This window comes from Perissodus microlepis, chromosome 13, assembly GCF_051167445.1.
Source record: "Perissodus microlepis isolate ML-2025 ecotype Zambia chromosome 13, ASM5116744v1, whole genome shotgun sequence".
NCBI classification, from domain to species: domain Eukaryota; kingdom Metazoa; phylum Chordata; class Actinopteri; order Cichliformes; family Cichlidae; genus Perissodus; species Perissodus microlepis.
Genome location: NC_140473.1, coordinates 11660460 through 11677848, shown reverse-complemented (window position 1 = coordinate 11677848; position 17389 = coordinate 11660460). Strand labels below are relative to the sequence as shown.

The window sequence follows — 17389 nt, the reverse complement described above, 5'->3', positions numbered from 1 at the left end:
AACGTTTTAATGCTCTGTGACGACATTCAAACAAAATTCATTCCTGGCTTAAAGTGGCAGATGTGTAATAATCGGGCTCATAACGCAGGTATTCCATAAAGTCCATTAAATCAGCGCCGTTCAAGGCGAGAAAGTGACGGAAACATAGAGACAGAGCGAGTTTCGAGCCTCTGCTTCAGAATGAAACATTATGCTTCAAGGATAAAGGCTGTTTGCCACATCTGCTGAGGAAGTTCAGTGCATCATAGAAATACAGCAACAAACAGGTTTTATGGCTCACTTTAAAATACACCTGCCTCCCTCCAAAAAGGACAGCCATAGTTTTCAGTCAGTGGCAATTTCTCAACCCCTCGCCTCTCTGATGCAAGCCTGTACATTGAGCTCTCTCTGTAAAAGGCTCTTGAACTACACCCACCTGTCAGAGAGGAAGGTGAAGATTACTGATTACACCCTCTTACAAAATGATTGGAAAAGGCAATAAATCCTTGAACTGAACAAACGGTTTTTTGTTGTTGTTTTTTTACAAAAACTGGTCAAAACATGAAAAGGACACATCTATTGCTATAGCTTTGCACAGCTTTGCTATAGATATGATTCAAAGTGAATGATGAATGTGACTTGCTTAAGAGCTCTGCAGACTGCAGTCACAGCGACACCTTCACTGCCCTTGCCGTATGCTACATCTTTACCAGCTGCCATCCTGATGATTGCTGCCTTCCTCCCACCCCTCGAACCTTTTCTGCTTCCATCTTTCATCCATCCACTCGCATGCCCTGCAGTTTTGAACTCATGAGCTGAACTGGCAAGGCTCAAGTGAGGAGACAGCAACTTGTTGTGCCCCCCTCCACGACACCCGCCCTTTTAGATTTCTCTCTTCACGTGTCTGCTTGACATTTGACAACTTTGTTAAAACTATCACGGCTGCCTTCCGCAGGAGCCGAGTCGCAGATGGATCGAGAGGTCCGTGCGTGAATGGCGCTGCTGTAAACTGCTTTGTGTGTGCGCGTCTGTTTAGCTTTGACCCATCAGGGCCTTGTGGGAAGCTGCAGCTAAACTGAAGGATGCCAAAGAACGGCAGAGCGAGGAGGGGAGGGAGGAAAGGTTGGAGACAAGGGGAGGGAAAGAGAGAGAGGGCTGGCTTAGCCAAGGAGGAGACAAGTGCCTGTACTGCAGCAATGCAGGAGCGAGGGAGAAGGGTGTCAATGAGATGAAAAGGGGGGTGTTGACTGATAACAGTGCTATATACAAACGGCAGACAGTGCAAGCAGACACTTTTAGAGCCAGTGTTATCAAAGCTAACAAGTTTATGCAGCCTGATTTCTTCTGCTTCTTTACAGCATCTCTGTTTTGCTGAGGTTTCCTTGTTTCACTACGGCTCAGGCAGTATCATCCCCGGCTCTACCTCGCAGAGACAACAGGCCGTAGCAAGGCAAACACTCCCTGCTGGGCCGTCCATGTCTCCTCCCTCCCCTGCCCTCTGAACAAACAGCTGTCTCTCTTGAGGGTGCATGGCAGGGAAAGGGACACTTGGGAACGGGGACGAGTTCCCTGTGAGCTCTGTTGCGTCATTCTACAGTGAACTTGCTAATACAGCCCGCTGCTAAAGCTGTTACTTTCAGGCAAGGCAAGCTGTGTGTACTGTGCACTGCTCTCATTTAACATCACTCCACCCGATGCCTTTTCAAGTGGCCCATTGCAGCAAAATGTAAACAGGACTCCAAGAGAAAGCCTCGGCTCGGTTTTCATTGTACAGCCACCCCCACCTTGTGCAAATCCATGCCCACCCTTCTTCATTTCATAAAGACCAGTGACACATAAGCACAGAGCACAAACAAAGCACACTGAACATACATTTGCTCCAAGTAACAGCATAAACACACACGCAGAAAAGAGGGGGAGACGAGCTAATGCGCTGCTATTTGTTGCACAAGGATTACAAGCACTCAAGGGATAAATATCCTGTTCTCATCATAAAAGTTTTATTCCATGCAAGGATAATGTCGCAGGGTCAAGAGTATTTCCTGGTGAAAAAAACCCCCAGACGTTTAACTTTGAAATGATCATTTTTACATAATGTATCTGTTTTATTGGATTCTTGCTGGATCTTAGTCACAGGATGACCAAGTGCAAGGGGTTGGAGATGAGTCGAAGGACAAAATAGCAAAGTTGAAAGGTCACTCTGTCAGATCTAAGGACTGTTATATTTTAATTCAATTCAATTTAATTGTAATTTATTTATATAGCTCCAAATCACAACAGCAGTCACCTCAAGGAGGTTTATATTGTAAGATAAAGACCCTATAATAATACAGGGAAAACCTCAACAACCAAGTGAGCCAGAGATTAATAGAGAGTTCGAGCTATCCAGCAAAAGTTTCACTTGTATCATTGTGTCTTTTTTCCCCTGCAGTATGGTTCAATAAACGGATAGCAAACAGTCTATCAAATTTATAACTGAGGAAGAAATTCATCTGGTATTGATATCACGCTACTGAGCCCGGCAACAGACATAAACTATAACAGACTCATTCAATTTCTTTCAGATTAAATTTGGTATTTTGAGCGTTGCAAGATAACAGACAGCTTAGCTGATTCAAACATAAGCAAGTAAAGTGCTGAAGAAAAGAAAAGAAAAGAAAAGAAAAGAAAAGAAAAGAAAAGAAAAGAAAAGAAAAGAAAAGAAAAGAAAAGACCTCCACAGGAGTATTAGACAGATTGAGAACTTAACTTTAAATCTGTGTGGGATCACAATCTGAGATGTGAATCATAATTTTCCCAACGGATTTAACTGAACACATACAGCATATGGTTGCCTGGATACAAATCCTGTCACTTTAACTTAATGACCAAAGTCCCAGCTGATTGAATATCTACATCCTGCATTTGTGTTGTGTGAAGTTGAGATATTTGGACAGTGCTGTTATTTTTCTCTAAAAACGACTCTGAATGACAATAGACCCGTTTCTCATTATGACTAAAGAGCTATGCACCAATGCTATTTTACAGACAAAGTATTCAGAATGTTCATTTCCCGATTAGCTGGAAAAGACCACACAGCTTTTCCTATCAACAGTTAACACCATGATACCCACACTCTGGTAGAACGTGTGTGACATGGGGAAATTAAAAGGAACTGTACAGGAAAAACAGGCAAAGCCAAAAACTACAACGGACAATGGACTGAAAGAAAAAACAAGACACCGCTCAAACTTCCAGGTCATGATAGTATATCACAAGCCGAGCACAACTATGATGTTTGAAAGCAGACAGCAATCTTCAAAGGAAATGTGAACAGTTCCCCCCAGTGAATACCGTGTAGTATTTTTGCTTGACATCTCAATCCCTCGTCTGCATTGAGCCTCGTGCCATAGATGGACTCCATGTCCACCAACTTGGACATCAGCTGGCAACTTTAGTCCTTGTTCTGTTCTCTGCTCTGATCAGGAGGGTCACTGAAACACAGAGGCAGCAGAGCAGAACAAGGAAAACTGTCACCAGCTGCAGTCCCAGATGATGGAGTTGAAGTGCGCCTGAAGAACAAAAGATTCACTACAGAGGGGATTGAATCACATAGAGGACTGCCACAACAACAACCCGAGCAGCCTTCAGGTAGGAAAACATGAGAGGACAGGTCGGGGCAAGTTGGGTAGTAGTGACTGAAGTTTTCAAGTAAAATCTCCATCTGCAGTGAAGCTCTAACCACTGTTTGCAGCGTTACCTTGCACACAAACATAACCATCGAGTTTAAGTTTCCGTAGTTGTAGCACGAAACTGGTGAAAAGTTTTTTGATGATTTCACATCAAAGTCAAATGTCACCGACATTGTTTGCCCGTTCTCCTCTCTGATGTGGCACTCCCCATTTGGAAAAGTCTCGGTGCTGTTTATAATCTAAATGCATACTTGTCAGGATAATGATATGCAGGGCGTAATAAGGTTTGATAGGAAAACCGGCTTCGTGCGGCAGCTCACGCTGCTGCTGTCAACAACACTGAATCAGAGGGTAAAAACCACTGTGGGGAGGTTGTTTTGAATGGTGGGCTTCCACTGGTGAAACCATTTGAATATTTTTTTTTTGGTGACCGCTTTTAGAAAACCTGATGTCCAATGATCTAATCAGCCTTCAAAGGCTTCTCCCAAAATAATAGCTTTTTAATGGAGAAGCCTTTGAAAGATGAAGAGGGTTGTTTAGTCTTGACATCAAGGAGACGCAGGTAAAATGAAAGAACTGATAACTCCTAATCCAGAGAGTGACGAGCAGTGAACGACTGAGACTTGATGGGAACAGTAATTATCGTGCATGTCGATCTAGACTTAAAAAAAAAAAGATGCTGTGCTAAATCAGGTGTTTAGCACAAGATTTTATTCTATCAGCATTTACATGATCACTAGAAACTGAACTAAACTAAGAGCTGATATTAAAGTTTTACTAAAGGAGAGCTAGTAGTTTCTCAAGGTTGGGTGACGCAAGTTACAATGACTGGCAATATTCAGCCAGCCAATATCGATTCAATAGCTACAACAATCTGAGGTCTCAGTTGCATAATGATACAACCATTCCCTGACCGACCTTTACAAATGACAAGTGCAATAGGTGATGAAGGTGTCAGGAAGTGCTGACTACGCTAAACCCAGCTGCTGTCAAAGGCTGCCCACATCAATGAGCCAGACACAACTAACTATGGATTTCCTCTTGAGGCCAAGTGGCCCAGAAATCAATAAGACAATCTATTGTTTTCATTTCCTTTATAATACAGATGCACATGCACGCGGACACACTAACCTGTGGAGACAGGGCATTGGTAGGCTGGGTGAAGAGTGTGGAGTGGGTTGCTGACCGTAGGCCATGTGCTCTCCTGACAGTCTGATGGGGGAAAGGAGCAGACAGTATGTCCTGCTGAAGAAAAGCCACAAACAGACACAAATGTCAAAATAGGAGACATCATCATCAGAGCGGGGATGATCAAAATGAACCCCCCACGAAAACATCCACCGTCGTGATCACTAGTGCATTACTGTGAGCTACAATGAGGTTTTGAAGGAGCAGGTATGAAAGTGGTTTTATTTTCTGCTCGTTCAAATGTGGAGGGGGATATTTCCTCTTTGTGGCAAACATTCAAATACACGGTGAAATGAGGCGGTTACGTGTGCAAGAAACATGATGTGAAACTTTGTGTTGCACTTACTGTATGCATATAGACTGCATGTGTGTGAGAAAGTCTCTGCTGTAGCTGACACCTAGAGGTAAACGTGCTTACCAAATCTAAACCAGGATAAGCAGCGAGTTAGTTTTCTACTTCTTAGGTTGTGCACAAGTTGACTATTATTGTATTTGAGGAAAAGTGAAAAATACACTAGATTTGATATTTGGGAATGTGATCTCTGTGCGATGGTTGGGAGGGAAAAGGCAGGTTTACAGTGCACATATTGGTATACACAGGCAAGTCAAAAAAGAAGCACAATCTTACTGTTTCTCTAATTAAGAGGGTAAGTAGCACCCAGGTGCTAATAATCAAATGCAACTGATTAAACCTGTAACCCCAAGTGTACCATGTTTGGAAAAATGCTGGCTGTAGCAAAAACTATACAAATGAAGTCATTTGAATTTTCTGGCAGTTATTTTATGTTTCAGGCTTTGCAGGGGTAACTCATCATTAGCAAGTGAGAACATGAGATTTTAGCAGTTTGCCAGTCTGTAGCATTCAAGTGTGTGTTACACAATGCCAAAATCTTCCCAAAGGGGGACATCCCAGCAAATTTACCCCAAGGTCAGACCATGTAATGCTTTATAAATTGTAAAAACATAAAAATAAACCTAAGAGCTACATGTCAGAGTCTACAGGCCTCAGTTAGCATGTTAAATCTTAAAGCTCATGACAGTACAATTAGAAAAAACAGAGAACATGTTGCCAAAAGAACGCCTCTTTCCTCTAAAATGAACATGGCGGCACAGCTTATTTTTGCAAAGTTACATCTGAACAAACCACAAAACGTCTGGAACGATGTCCTTCAGACAGACGAGGCAATAGAGGAGATGTTTGGACACAACGCACAGCACCACGATGAGTGAAAACGAAACAGCATTTCAACACAAAAGCCTCACACATACTAAGTGTGGTGGACGCGTGATGATTTGGGCTTGTTTTGCAGTCACAGGACTGCTTGACAGCTCAAAGCTCCTCTATATTCTATAGTGAAAATTGAGGCCATCTGTCTGACAGCTAAAGTATGTTTGAAATAAGGACAATGATCCCCAGCAGATTGAAAACAGAATGACTGAAAGAGAAAGGAGAAAGGTGTTACAATGGCCAGCTGAAACTGGTTGAAATGCTGTGTTGGGACTTCAAGAGAGCTCAATGAACTGAAGCAACGCTGTAGAGAAGAATGGGCCACAACAACGATGTGACTGATAAACATATATAGGAAACGATTACTTCAACTTATTGAGGCAAGAAGTTACCACAAAACTGCAGGAGGAGTGCTGAGAACACGTATTTTCTCTCCACATTACTGTATACACTACACTGTATACACACAAGTACATATCTTAGCTTTGTGAGTTACTAAACAGGAGAGTGAGGACGTTTTTGGAAAGCAGAAAATAGCAGCAGAAGTGTGTGTGTGGGCAAGTGTATGAAAGAGTCACAGCAGACTGCAATGACTAAAATACTTTCACCTTCAAAATGCGCACTCCGATATTTTGTGCCTCCCAGCACTAAGGAACGATTAAAATTGTACAAAAAACACTGAGAGTGCACCGACTTTGCCCACAACAAATATTAACTACGCGTTTTTTACCCACAGATGCGGACGCGTTACATATTGGCAGCTCCAACCAGCTCTAAGACTTCCACACTAAGCAGTAACAACAGAAAGAGGTCCGGTGTGAAATGCACCCACTGTCACCGTTACGTTTGAAATGTAGAGCCGTTAAAAATAAAACAGGAACCAAAGATGATGTGCTAAACTGTACTGAAAATGAAAAAAAGTGCATGCACATAATAAAAACAGGCAAAAATGTCTTTTTTTTTTTTTTTTGTACTAACACCAAAATAAAAAACGTCAATGAGTGCTTCTAATGTCTTTACCTTAAACACCTGGATCTGTTACAAAGAGCCAAAACTTGCATCTTTGATCAGACTATAAGCAACAATTAATGAGTTATTCCCTTAAATTTAAGGCACTATATTAAAGGGGCCTCATTATGGTCACTCTAATGCTGTAATTTTATTCTTGGACTTTACAGAAGTAGTGTGGTATGATTCATAGCTCAAATAATCCTCATTATTTTAGAGTTCATCCTCCGTCTGAAGCCATTTAAGCCATTTAGCCCACTTACCTCCAACAACCCACAGTGTATTCACATTCACTCTTACTTATACACGTGATGACCTCATCTAAATTTTTGCCCATTTTTAAATATGTGCATCCACCACTGCACCAACAACAACAGAAAACAATGAAGAATGTGAGAGTTCTTCTGTAACTATATGGGAACCTGGCTCTCACTAAAGGTAACAAAATCCACCCACTAGCATCTAACAATTGTACACAAACCAAAGTGTGAAAACGACATAATGTTGTTTACCACCTGAGAGTGGCATCGGTATTCTCACATCCCTTAACCTCTTAACGCACTCCCGCTCGGAGCCGCACAAAGTTCGACCATTTCTAAGGATTTTGTAGGACAGGTGACACCTTAAAACACAGCCATCACATTCACACAACAATCACAGCGCATTTTACCCAACCTGTGTGTTTCTGGACAGAGGAAGGAAACACACAGAGTCAGAAGGACAGCATGCCAGCTGCACACAGGGAACACCCGTGTACCTGGCAGTGTGCGCTGACACAACTAACCAATCTGCCAACCGACAGCCCAGTAAATGCAACATTAACTCATCAACACCTTACCCACAGTAATCTACTTCCCTAATACTGCAATACCTAGACACCTCTCTATTGCAGTAATTCTTTAATGACATACGTACAGAGTTTTTTCAGCTATCAGCACTCTAACCAACAAAGTCTTCTTAACACCTTTTTCTACATGTTATTACATACACAATTACCTTTGCTTTAACCGCTTTGAGCCCAGGTAAATTACATTTAACAAGCCTGGATTATGCCCATCTGAGTGCCGGGTAGGGCTGGGCCATATTATACCAATCACGGTAATACCGGTATAATGTTAGGCAACGATAGGAAAATGAAATATCGCGATAGAATATGAGTATAACGCGCATGCGCAGTGCCTTTGTTTTCATACGCACGTGGCCGATTGTTGAGTGAAACAGATGAACCAGAATTGGTTTGTAAAAATGGTGCAACTTCAGTGATGTGGAACTGGTTTTGGTGTTTGTCCGTCAGATACACGACAAAGCACATTTTTTTGCAGAACATGCAAGCGGCCGTCGTTATTGTCGTATTTGCTCTTAAATCTGGGAGTAATCTGGGTCCTAAACTCCGTATGTTTCAGGTCAAACGAACACTGCAGCATCACTGAGAGTTAAAAACTGTCTCAATTATTTCATCTTTAATAAAACGATCAGCATTGCTGCTTTACCAGGTGTAACTATGAAGTTTAACTTCCAGGCATCCATGAAAACAAAATTTATTACATTTAACGGAGTTAGAAGTTAGCAGGAAGTTAGCTCGCTAGTTTCGCTAGTTACCTAAGCATGATATTGCATGTTCTGACTGAGATTTCTGAAAAAATTCAAAACGCACAGCTCTGCTATCACGTCCAACATAAATGAAGACAGGAAACTAAACAGCAGTGACGTTTGTAGGGTTACTGAAGTTGGGCTAGCTGGTATGTAATGATGTGCTACCTGATCGCTAGCGACACAGCTATGTTAGCATAACATAAACAGTGAAGCTGGAGGACGAACACTAACACTTTTCCACTTATAAAAGTTAACGTTAAGGTTCCTGATAGTTAGAGACAAATGCAATCGCATGGCAGGATGCTGTAAACGGACCAAACTTCAGTCAGGAGAACAACTGAGATAATCCATCAACAATACAAGGTTAGTCATTAATATACTGCAACAACATGGGAATAGAGCAGCTGCCAGAGAATTCAACATTAATTAATCAATGGTACAGAAGTGGAGGAAGCAAGAAGAATGAGTTTAATAAAGTTTGATTTATCTGACTGCTTTGTTTCGCTTAATGTGCCTTATAATCCCGTGCACCTTATGGTCCGAAAAATACGTACTGCACACTGCAGTTTAATGTTGCAAAGCACCTCTTTTTAACTTCAGTGGATATTATACATGGTTATGCTCAGGATATGTCAGCCCATTTCTACTGGAAATGCCTTTTGGTTAAACTTTAAGCAAGGAATTTGCATTTGCACTGTTACATTTTTATAAAGCTTTAATGTACATAAAAACCAGCTTCTTGTTTAAGTGAAAATAAATGGAAGGTTGTCTTTTTGCGCTAGTAATGTTGTGGAGTTGTATTTTGTCTCGCATCAATTATATCGTCAGTTATATCGTTATCGCAAATTTTCAAATGTATATCGTGATAAATATTTTTGGCCATATCGCCCTGCTCTAGTGCCGGGGTAACAGTTATGCATCATATATCACTACACAAGGAACACTTTAGGAAATTAAATCTGTAGTGTCTCTTCGATGAATACATCCTATGGAAGAAGAACGAAAAAGTCAGCTTGCACACACTTGCAGAGCATCAGGACTAGTCAAGCTCAAGCATAACGCATCCTTGCCAAGCTGCTATGATAACCAGCACCGATCCCATTTTTTTTCTCCCCTCCAGCTCTCAGCTTCTACGGCAGTAAACAAGCAGATTTAATTATAGAAAGGACTGCGGAGGACAGTTAATGAAAGAAACTCTCCACTGTTCATAACCGTGTTTGACACAAGTCTTTTCAACATAAATCGCGACTAGGAGCCCGATGTCTGCAAGTGGCCACACTTGTAGGAACGACCACTAAAAACATGTAGCAAAGAGCAATATCACAGCTGCAAACACAGTGTCCTCAACATGAAGATAGGAATGGACCTTGGTACCAAGATAGCACGCTGCAGAGGGATTATTGCCTCTTCCTTATCTGTGACAGGTCAGGCACACCACATTAACTCATAGGAGGAGCCTAGATTCATGACTCCAGTGCCTATAAAAAGTGTCCATGAACTGCCAAAAGAGTCTCCTCTGGTCTGTTAGTGTGGAGGAGGAAGCGTATTTGTTGAACTGTTGGTGCTGTGATGTGGGATTTTCAATGAAGCAAGTTCTCTGCCAAGCAACCAAACTGACTCATCCTGGCAGCGAATTCAAACTGCAGTAATACAGTTACAGAATAATACGCTTATATTGCTCAATCCCCCGACCTTCTTTTTTTTGCAAGAATTACACTGTATATTAACACTCAAACAAAATAACAAGTCCAGCCCTCGCCAAAAATCAGCCACGGGAAACAAAGTGCAGGCTATTGCTTGAACAATTAACTCCCTTCTGTTTGTTTGGGGCCAGATGACTCATTAACCCACCAAGGTTTCAGACGTGCTGCACATAAATCAATATAAAAGAGGACACAAATCCAAAAAAAACACTGATAGCCCCAATGTAAGGCCAAAACCACACCATATTAATTTCCACAGACAGATACTACTGCAACTGAAACTATGACAAATGTTTCTTCTCATTAATGCGGCACGATATATGAGGCGTTTCTCAATGAGGTTGCTGTGACCTCTCTGCACTACCCGGCCTGCCACCCACAGAAAGGGAAGGGGTGGGTCGGGGGGGGGGTCCATCTATTTCTGTTGATTAGATTGCCACTGAGGACGACAGCTGCTCTCTCTAGATACTACCTTCGACAAACCGAGAAGGCGCGCACACTCAGAACACATCACTTTGTCTCCTGACACAAACGTCCCCAAGCTGGTTAAATCCCAACACTTTTACTCGTAGATAAAACACAACAAGCTACAAACAAGTGAGAGGAAAGTCCTATTTTCTGCTTACAAAGCAGCAATTTCACTGTGACAAAAAAAACAGAAAAAAAGGAAGTGCATCTTGTTACCCAGCGAGCAGAAAAGCAGATTTTCAAGCATTCACTCCAAACTACAATGAGGCGTATGTAGCTCTGACTTGCTTATGCTGTGAAATGATAATAAACATTACTTTGTCTCAATTAGGGTGAGAGCTGTTGCATTAAAATATCCAATATATCAATGGAGAAATGATGTCTTCCCTAATAATGAAAAATAAGGTAAGTACTTACAGATTTTATGGATCTCCTTTTTTAAAAAACAAAACACAGCAGTATTGCCCAGCAGTAGCACGAGACTAGCATAAGACGCTGCTAAAAATTAATAGATGTATTTAGAGTTCAAAGCATAGGCTCAGTGCTCTTTTTTGGGAGCGATTTTAGATATAAAATAGCATCTCTGCACCACATCATATGTGACACATTCGAGACTTGCTTCACACATTTTGTCCCAGCGTGAAACTCAGCAGCTGCTGCGTATTGATTTACTGATTGATTTATGGCACGGTGTGTTATGAGCTTGGAGCTGCTGAGGGACCAATCTGCACTGATCACAGATGTGCACATCAAACCTAAACTCTGGCGAGCAGCTCAGCTCTCCGTTTCTGCAGCTAACTCCAGTCACAACAGTCGAAACTGGAGTTATTATTAGCTTTGCATGTTGTCAGTCTCCCGTGCTATGACACCCGAGTGCTGCCTGATCTGCAGCAACTCCCACCGGAGTGTTTACATGAATTCTGATCCAGGGCGAGACTCCAGAAATCTGTCACCTCTGCGCATTCCCCCATGCATGAACTGAGGTGATTCCCAGCAACTCCAGTTCTATAATTACTGGGATCGGCTCATCAGCAAGCATCCAGAAGGCTCGCGTGTCTCACAGTTCAGAGTGGCAAACCATTAAGATACCACAGATGCTCAGTTAAGTGAGCCTCATTGTAAGACTGTGCAGTGAAATAAGTGTGTGGGTATGTTCTGTAGGGGCAAAAAAGAGAACGTGTATGCACATCCAAGCACAAATAGCTTTTAGACTGAAAACCATCACAATATGCTGCAAAATATGTCTGCACAGTAATTGGCTCCAACCCAACAATTTCATTCCTCAAACATTTTTTGCAAAGGCAACACTTTGATTGTGTTCTTCAAAAGGACGCATCAGACGTTGTGCTTTCAAAACAGTCTACCTAAGAGCCAATACACCTCAACAACTAGAAATACTACTACTAGAAATACACACAAAACACAACCTGCATGGAAACATTTCATAATACTGGCATAGAAAAACTGATTCAGACTCGTACCTGATACTTTACAAAACAACCAACTGATCTAATAGTCTATTTAAAAAAATCACTTCCTTACATACAACCTGCAAATTACCCATTTAGTACTCAGTGACATGTCACGTATAGCTTTTAATAAACAATGGCCCTTCCCCATGGCGTTAACAAACAGGCCAATTACAGTAACAACAACACAAGCAGACTGGTGTCCTAACAAAATGTGCCCAAAGGATGCTCAAAGACTCTTTGGGGATAACTTGTGTATGCTATTTATTCCTAGTGAGCTGAGTTAACCTCTAAGGCAGAAGACAAATGGAAGGCATGGAAGAAACCCTATAATATCCTCCAGTCCTCATTTGCACACAGCTATTTAATATAGTAAACTGGGTACATAAAGAGACTGACATGCAGAGTCTGTTGTCTCTGGGCATTAGTTTGCAATTCTGCTGTCAGCGTGCAATCCACATGTGCACCCTTTTAATGACTCTGCACTACAATATTTTGTACAATTTAAAGGAATCAATCTGATCTGTCCCATCTCTCCTCGTTCCCTTGTCTTCCTCTCCTGCGTGGTTCAGTGAGCCTCTCTAGTTCTCCAGCACCAGCGAGAGAAAGCCAGCCAGCCTTAGGGAGGATGGAGGGCGGTGGTGGGTTGCGCTGGCTACAAGCAATAACTGGGCACCGAAAGGAAAGAGGAAGTGAGCGAGATAGGAGACGAGAGGAGGAGGGTTAAATGAAATTTCCAACACATTAAGCACACCCTGTAACCCAGTCCTTGCACATGCAGGGTAAAGTGAGGTAGGGGCTGCTGAGTGACCTCTGGATGGTGAAAGTAGTTTATAGCTAAGGAGAATTGATTGAGTTACAGGGGTTCCCTGGATGGTCTGTAATGATACACAGCAACAGGAAGATGCTCAAGGATAGACGGTCACTGTATCCAGGAAAGAAGAGAGGATACTAATGACTCAAGAAATCCCATCACAGACATGGGAACATTTAGGAGTGGGCGATGTAGCCGGGGGTTTAAGTTAAAGTGAGATTTGGCGGTTGGGGGAGCCCTAAGATTGGGTGCAGTGTTGTAGCATAAAGAAAATAATAACCTAGAAATAATTCCCATAATTATTTTATGAGGATACAATCAGCTGGCCTGTGTTGCCTGTATTCACTGCTCTTTTTGGGTTCAGCACAGCGAATTCAACAGGATATAAGCAGATATTTCACAAATTTTATAGCCAGCTTTCCTAGACACCGTGAAGCTAGTATAAAGGCGGAATTCAGTGACTGAATTGAATCGACATCATCAATATAAACTGATGTAACTTGACGCTGGCCATGAACACCGTGCCTGATGTGTACAAGTCCAAACTGTGCTGCAAACCACTAACCTCTACTAAACTGCTTAGTAAGCCAACAATTTTTTTCATGCAAAATTTGACTAAAACAAAATTAGTAGACTTCAATTTATTTTGCAAGACTTTACACAAAAACATAACTTCAGCAACACATTATGTTTAGCTCCAAGATTTGACTTAAAAACTTTGCAACTTTACATTTGCACCATGAACGCCTCACAGGGACGAGAAAAGAAAAGGGATATGGATGAGGGTGTCTTTATTTTCTTATTACTGAGCAAGTATCGCCATGCAAATGCAAAACATTAACTCGTTCAACAGCAACCTCCCTATCAGATTTCATCACTCATAAATTGAAGGTGCTGGAACATCATTCTGGTCCATTTTAACCCCCTCATGTAGCCAAAGGGCCAATGATGCCTGGTGGTAGAATCACAGTACAGTTTTAAAATAAGGACTAATCACAACCAAACTATTTTAATTTGTCCATCTGTACTTAATTAAAGACAACACAGCATGACTAACCCAGTATTAAAATACCAGCTGACCTCTTAATGAAGTTAAAGCAAACTGACAAACAATAGCTCCTTTGAGTTTTTAATACTCGACTTGTCTTTATCATTCTCTCTGACACTAAGCTTATTGTGATCTATTTGCGTCCTTTTGCACACTATGAAGTGTGAGCCATGGGTTTCAAAGGTAAACACTTTCCATTTTCTTTGGGATGTTTCCATTTAAGCGGCTGAAGAAGTCTGTGAGTTCCAGATAACATTCATTTGCCGAAACTCTGATGTGGAAAAGCCATTTCTAAACACGGTATCTGGCAACAAGTCATTGTCATCTGTGTATCCTTGCTTTGTGTTAAATAACAACAGAAGAAGGAAGCCGCCGTCCAGTGAGCGTCACCCTAAACACTTGCTTAGTTTCTATGTGGTGTGAAAGTTTGAACAGCACAGTTGATGCAGTCAACAATGTGTTTGTCAGTGATATAAGATCATTCCACTGGGTAATAGCAGGTACACTCAGAGTGAATCTGACTAGGCCTGTGGTCTCAAGGGCAGGTAGACTTTTTTGTGTAGATGAACGTGTGTGTGTGTGTGTGTGTGTGTTTGTGTGTGTGTGCGCGCACGTGTGGTTGGACAAAGAAATTACCAGAAGCACGCCGCAGGGTTCTTCCAAAGTAATATGAACCAAACAGACAAGGAGAAGGCTCCAAGGTCAGTGTCTGGCCTAACTGACAAATGCGGACGCTCACCTGCAAATGTATGGGATGCAAACATGCACTACCCCCCCTCTGTCATTTAATATCACACAGTTTGTGTGGGATTTACACATCTGGTTCATGAAGGCAGTGTGTGCAAGAGAGCGAGGCTGACAGCTCAGCTTCTCCAGCTGCAGCAGAGATGAATGGGTGGGCCTCAAAACTGCCTTCATTCATAATGGAATATGGCAACAAAGCAGCTTCAGCCCCAGGTGTCTCAGGAACTATAAGAGCAAACTAAAGAACGGAGCGCAGGAGAGACTGTGAGACAGAATATCCAACACAAAATATATTCCTGATTTATCGCCCCAGGTGTTACCTAAATAAAGCTTAGAAGGGCAGAGAACGCAACACCTTAACGTTGTTGGTCTTATTGGAGAGCTGGAACGGCCTGGAAATGTCAGGACATACGCTGCTGACTTTATCACACTGTTAAAGCCCTTACTAGTTATTCTAGCTTTTAAAAAGGAGGTCTTTAAGCTTTAAAGACAAATGATTTGAAGATGACACAGGAAGGATTTAGAAATAGGGCGCAGCCAGTGGATAGTAGGAAACCACACATGGAAATGGACTGTAATGTTTGTATTATGTCATACAAGACACATGCACATCCTTCTACTTATGATCATGACGCTTATGATCAGCAGAGAGTAGCAATGTGGGCGTGAGGGGGAGGAAGCACATGCACCAGCGAGAGCGAGACGGGTCGAACAAGCATCAGAGAGGAGAGGGAAGATTCTGTGTGTGTTTCTGCTCTGCATGTCTTTTAATGTGTGGTTGTGTGTGTCTGAGTAATCACAACAAAAGAACTCATTCTTAGCATCAGTGAAATCCACAAATAGCAAGAACCTACTGGCACTGAATAGCTGCGGCAAATTATAACATCAGTACAAAGGAGGCCACATTTTACATTTTCTTGAAATCCATCAATCAACACCAACACTTACTGTTTGCACAAGAAGTTACAAAGCAAAATTTAGCTTACAAGGAGTAAAATATGGCTTACATTCGAAGGCGGGTTCACAGAGTACTACAGAAAGTAGCTGCTTACCAGAGCTGATGTAGTAAAGGAACACAGGCTAACTGCACACCATGGCTTTGCAGGTTAATTCTCTCAGATAACCTTTGAACTCCTGCCTGTACCACCACTTATTTCAGCCTCCCAAAGAAGAGTCTGGGGAATGGCAGCACAACACTGCAGCTGAAGCAGCTCAGGCGTGACTCCAAGTTGAGCCTGTGCTGTAACTCTAGTCAGTCATATGAATCACATATTTAAGGGCTTGCCATTTGTTTAACCTGAGGCTTACATAAGACAGGTTCGGTTGGTTCCTCGTGGGACAAATTTATACTTACACAGGATGACTAGAGTCTGAAAAAAATGTAGAAATTTTCAGCAAATTTTCCCCATTTCACATGTCGTGCCTAGTTATGCACACCTACAGTAAATTCAGAATGAATAACCTTGTAATGACTGGTTTTATATCTACTATGAAATTCAAAATGCTATGTTTAAGGCCACATAGATATTTTTCAATCACATGGTTAAAAGCTATCCTCAGTGGTGCAAACGTTTTAAATCTGGCATCAGAAACTGTGCAAATCCTTTACATCTGCAGGACCACCCACCGTTTCCACCCACACCACTTGATTGAAGGACCTTCCCTTCGCGTTACACCCTTCAACTCATTAAACCAGAATTAAGTGTGGAATTATGAGCTTGTATATCATTTGCACTGCAGCCATTACTGTACATTAACAGCACACTGCAATATTTTGGCCCTGGTGAGCGATGCACACTGTAATAAATAGCTGTGAAAATACTTTCTGTACAAGGACATACTCCTCTTTGTGAATACAAGGCTGATGCATTTGATGAAAAACAAATAGTAACACACCATACATTTTTACAGTATAAGACTATTTTTTTCTTCATCATAAAGTAAATGTATGAATTGAAATCATTAATTTAGAAGATTTGTGATTGTTTAGTTCAGTTAATTTGTGTTTAGATTTTGACTTTTGTGCACAAGTTCTGAACATTTAAAAAGATTTAAATGGCTCACAATGACTGAGACTCCTAAGGGAATTAATCAGAACTGGCCAATGTTCACTTTCAGGATAGCTATTAAAATGTTTAATGTCATGGCATTCCCAAAGATTTTTTTTTTTTTACAAAGCAATAAATATCTTGTTATGTTCAAGAACAAGAATAAACTGAATCCAGGGTACACAGGCTAGTACAAGCAACTATATTTCACTGCTTATGGAAATTATAGGAATTAAATTATTTTAACATCATAAATGCTGTCGGCTGAGAATACAGTATTATATTGGAAAGTTATTGTACAGAACAGACCATAGTTTTGGGTTGGTTTTTTTTTAAAGAAACTGTTGTAACAGGTGCACTGTAAAATAGAAATTTAGTGCTGCCAATACCTACAGGGACATTTCTTGCAGCGGGTATTAGATATCATT

At 41.5% G+C, this 17389-nt stretch overlaps 1 protein-coding gene across 3 annotated transcripts in view; it reads right to left on the bottom strand.

The window, feature by feature from the left end:
* mcu (mitochondrial calcium uniporter) overlaps positions 1 to 17389 on the bottom strand; it is a 59519-nt gene that overhangs the window by 26645 nt on the left and 15485 nt on the right. The window contains exon 2 of one of the 3 annotated variants that reach the window (XM_084947895.1): positions 4782 to 4895. The exons of 1 other annotated variant lie outside the window; for it this stretch is intronic. In XM_084947895.1, coding sequence (XP_084804021.1) covers positions 4782 to 4895 — 114 coding nt within the window. The remainder of the gene's footprint in view (positions 1 to 4781; positions 4896 to 17389) is intronic. One more of the 3 variants, XM_084947896.1, reaches the window with a different exon arrangement.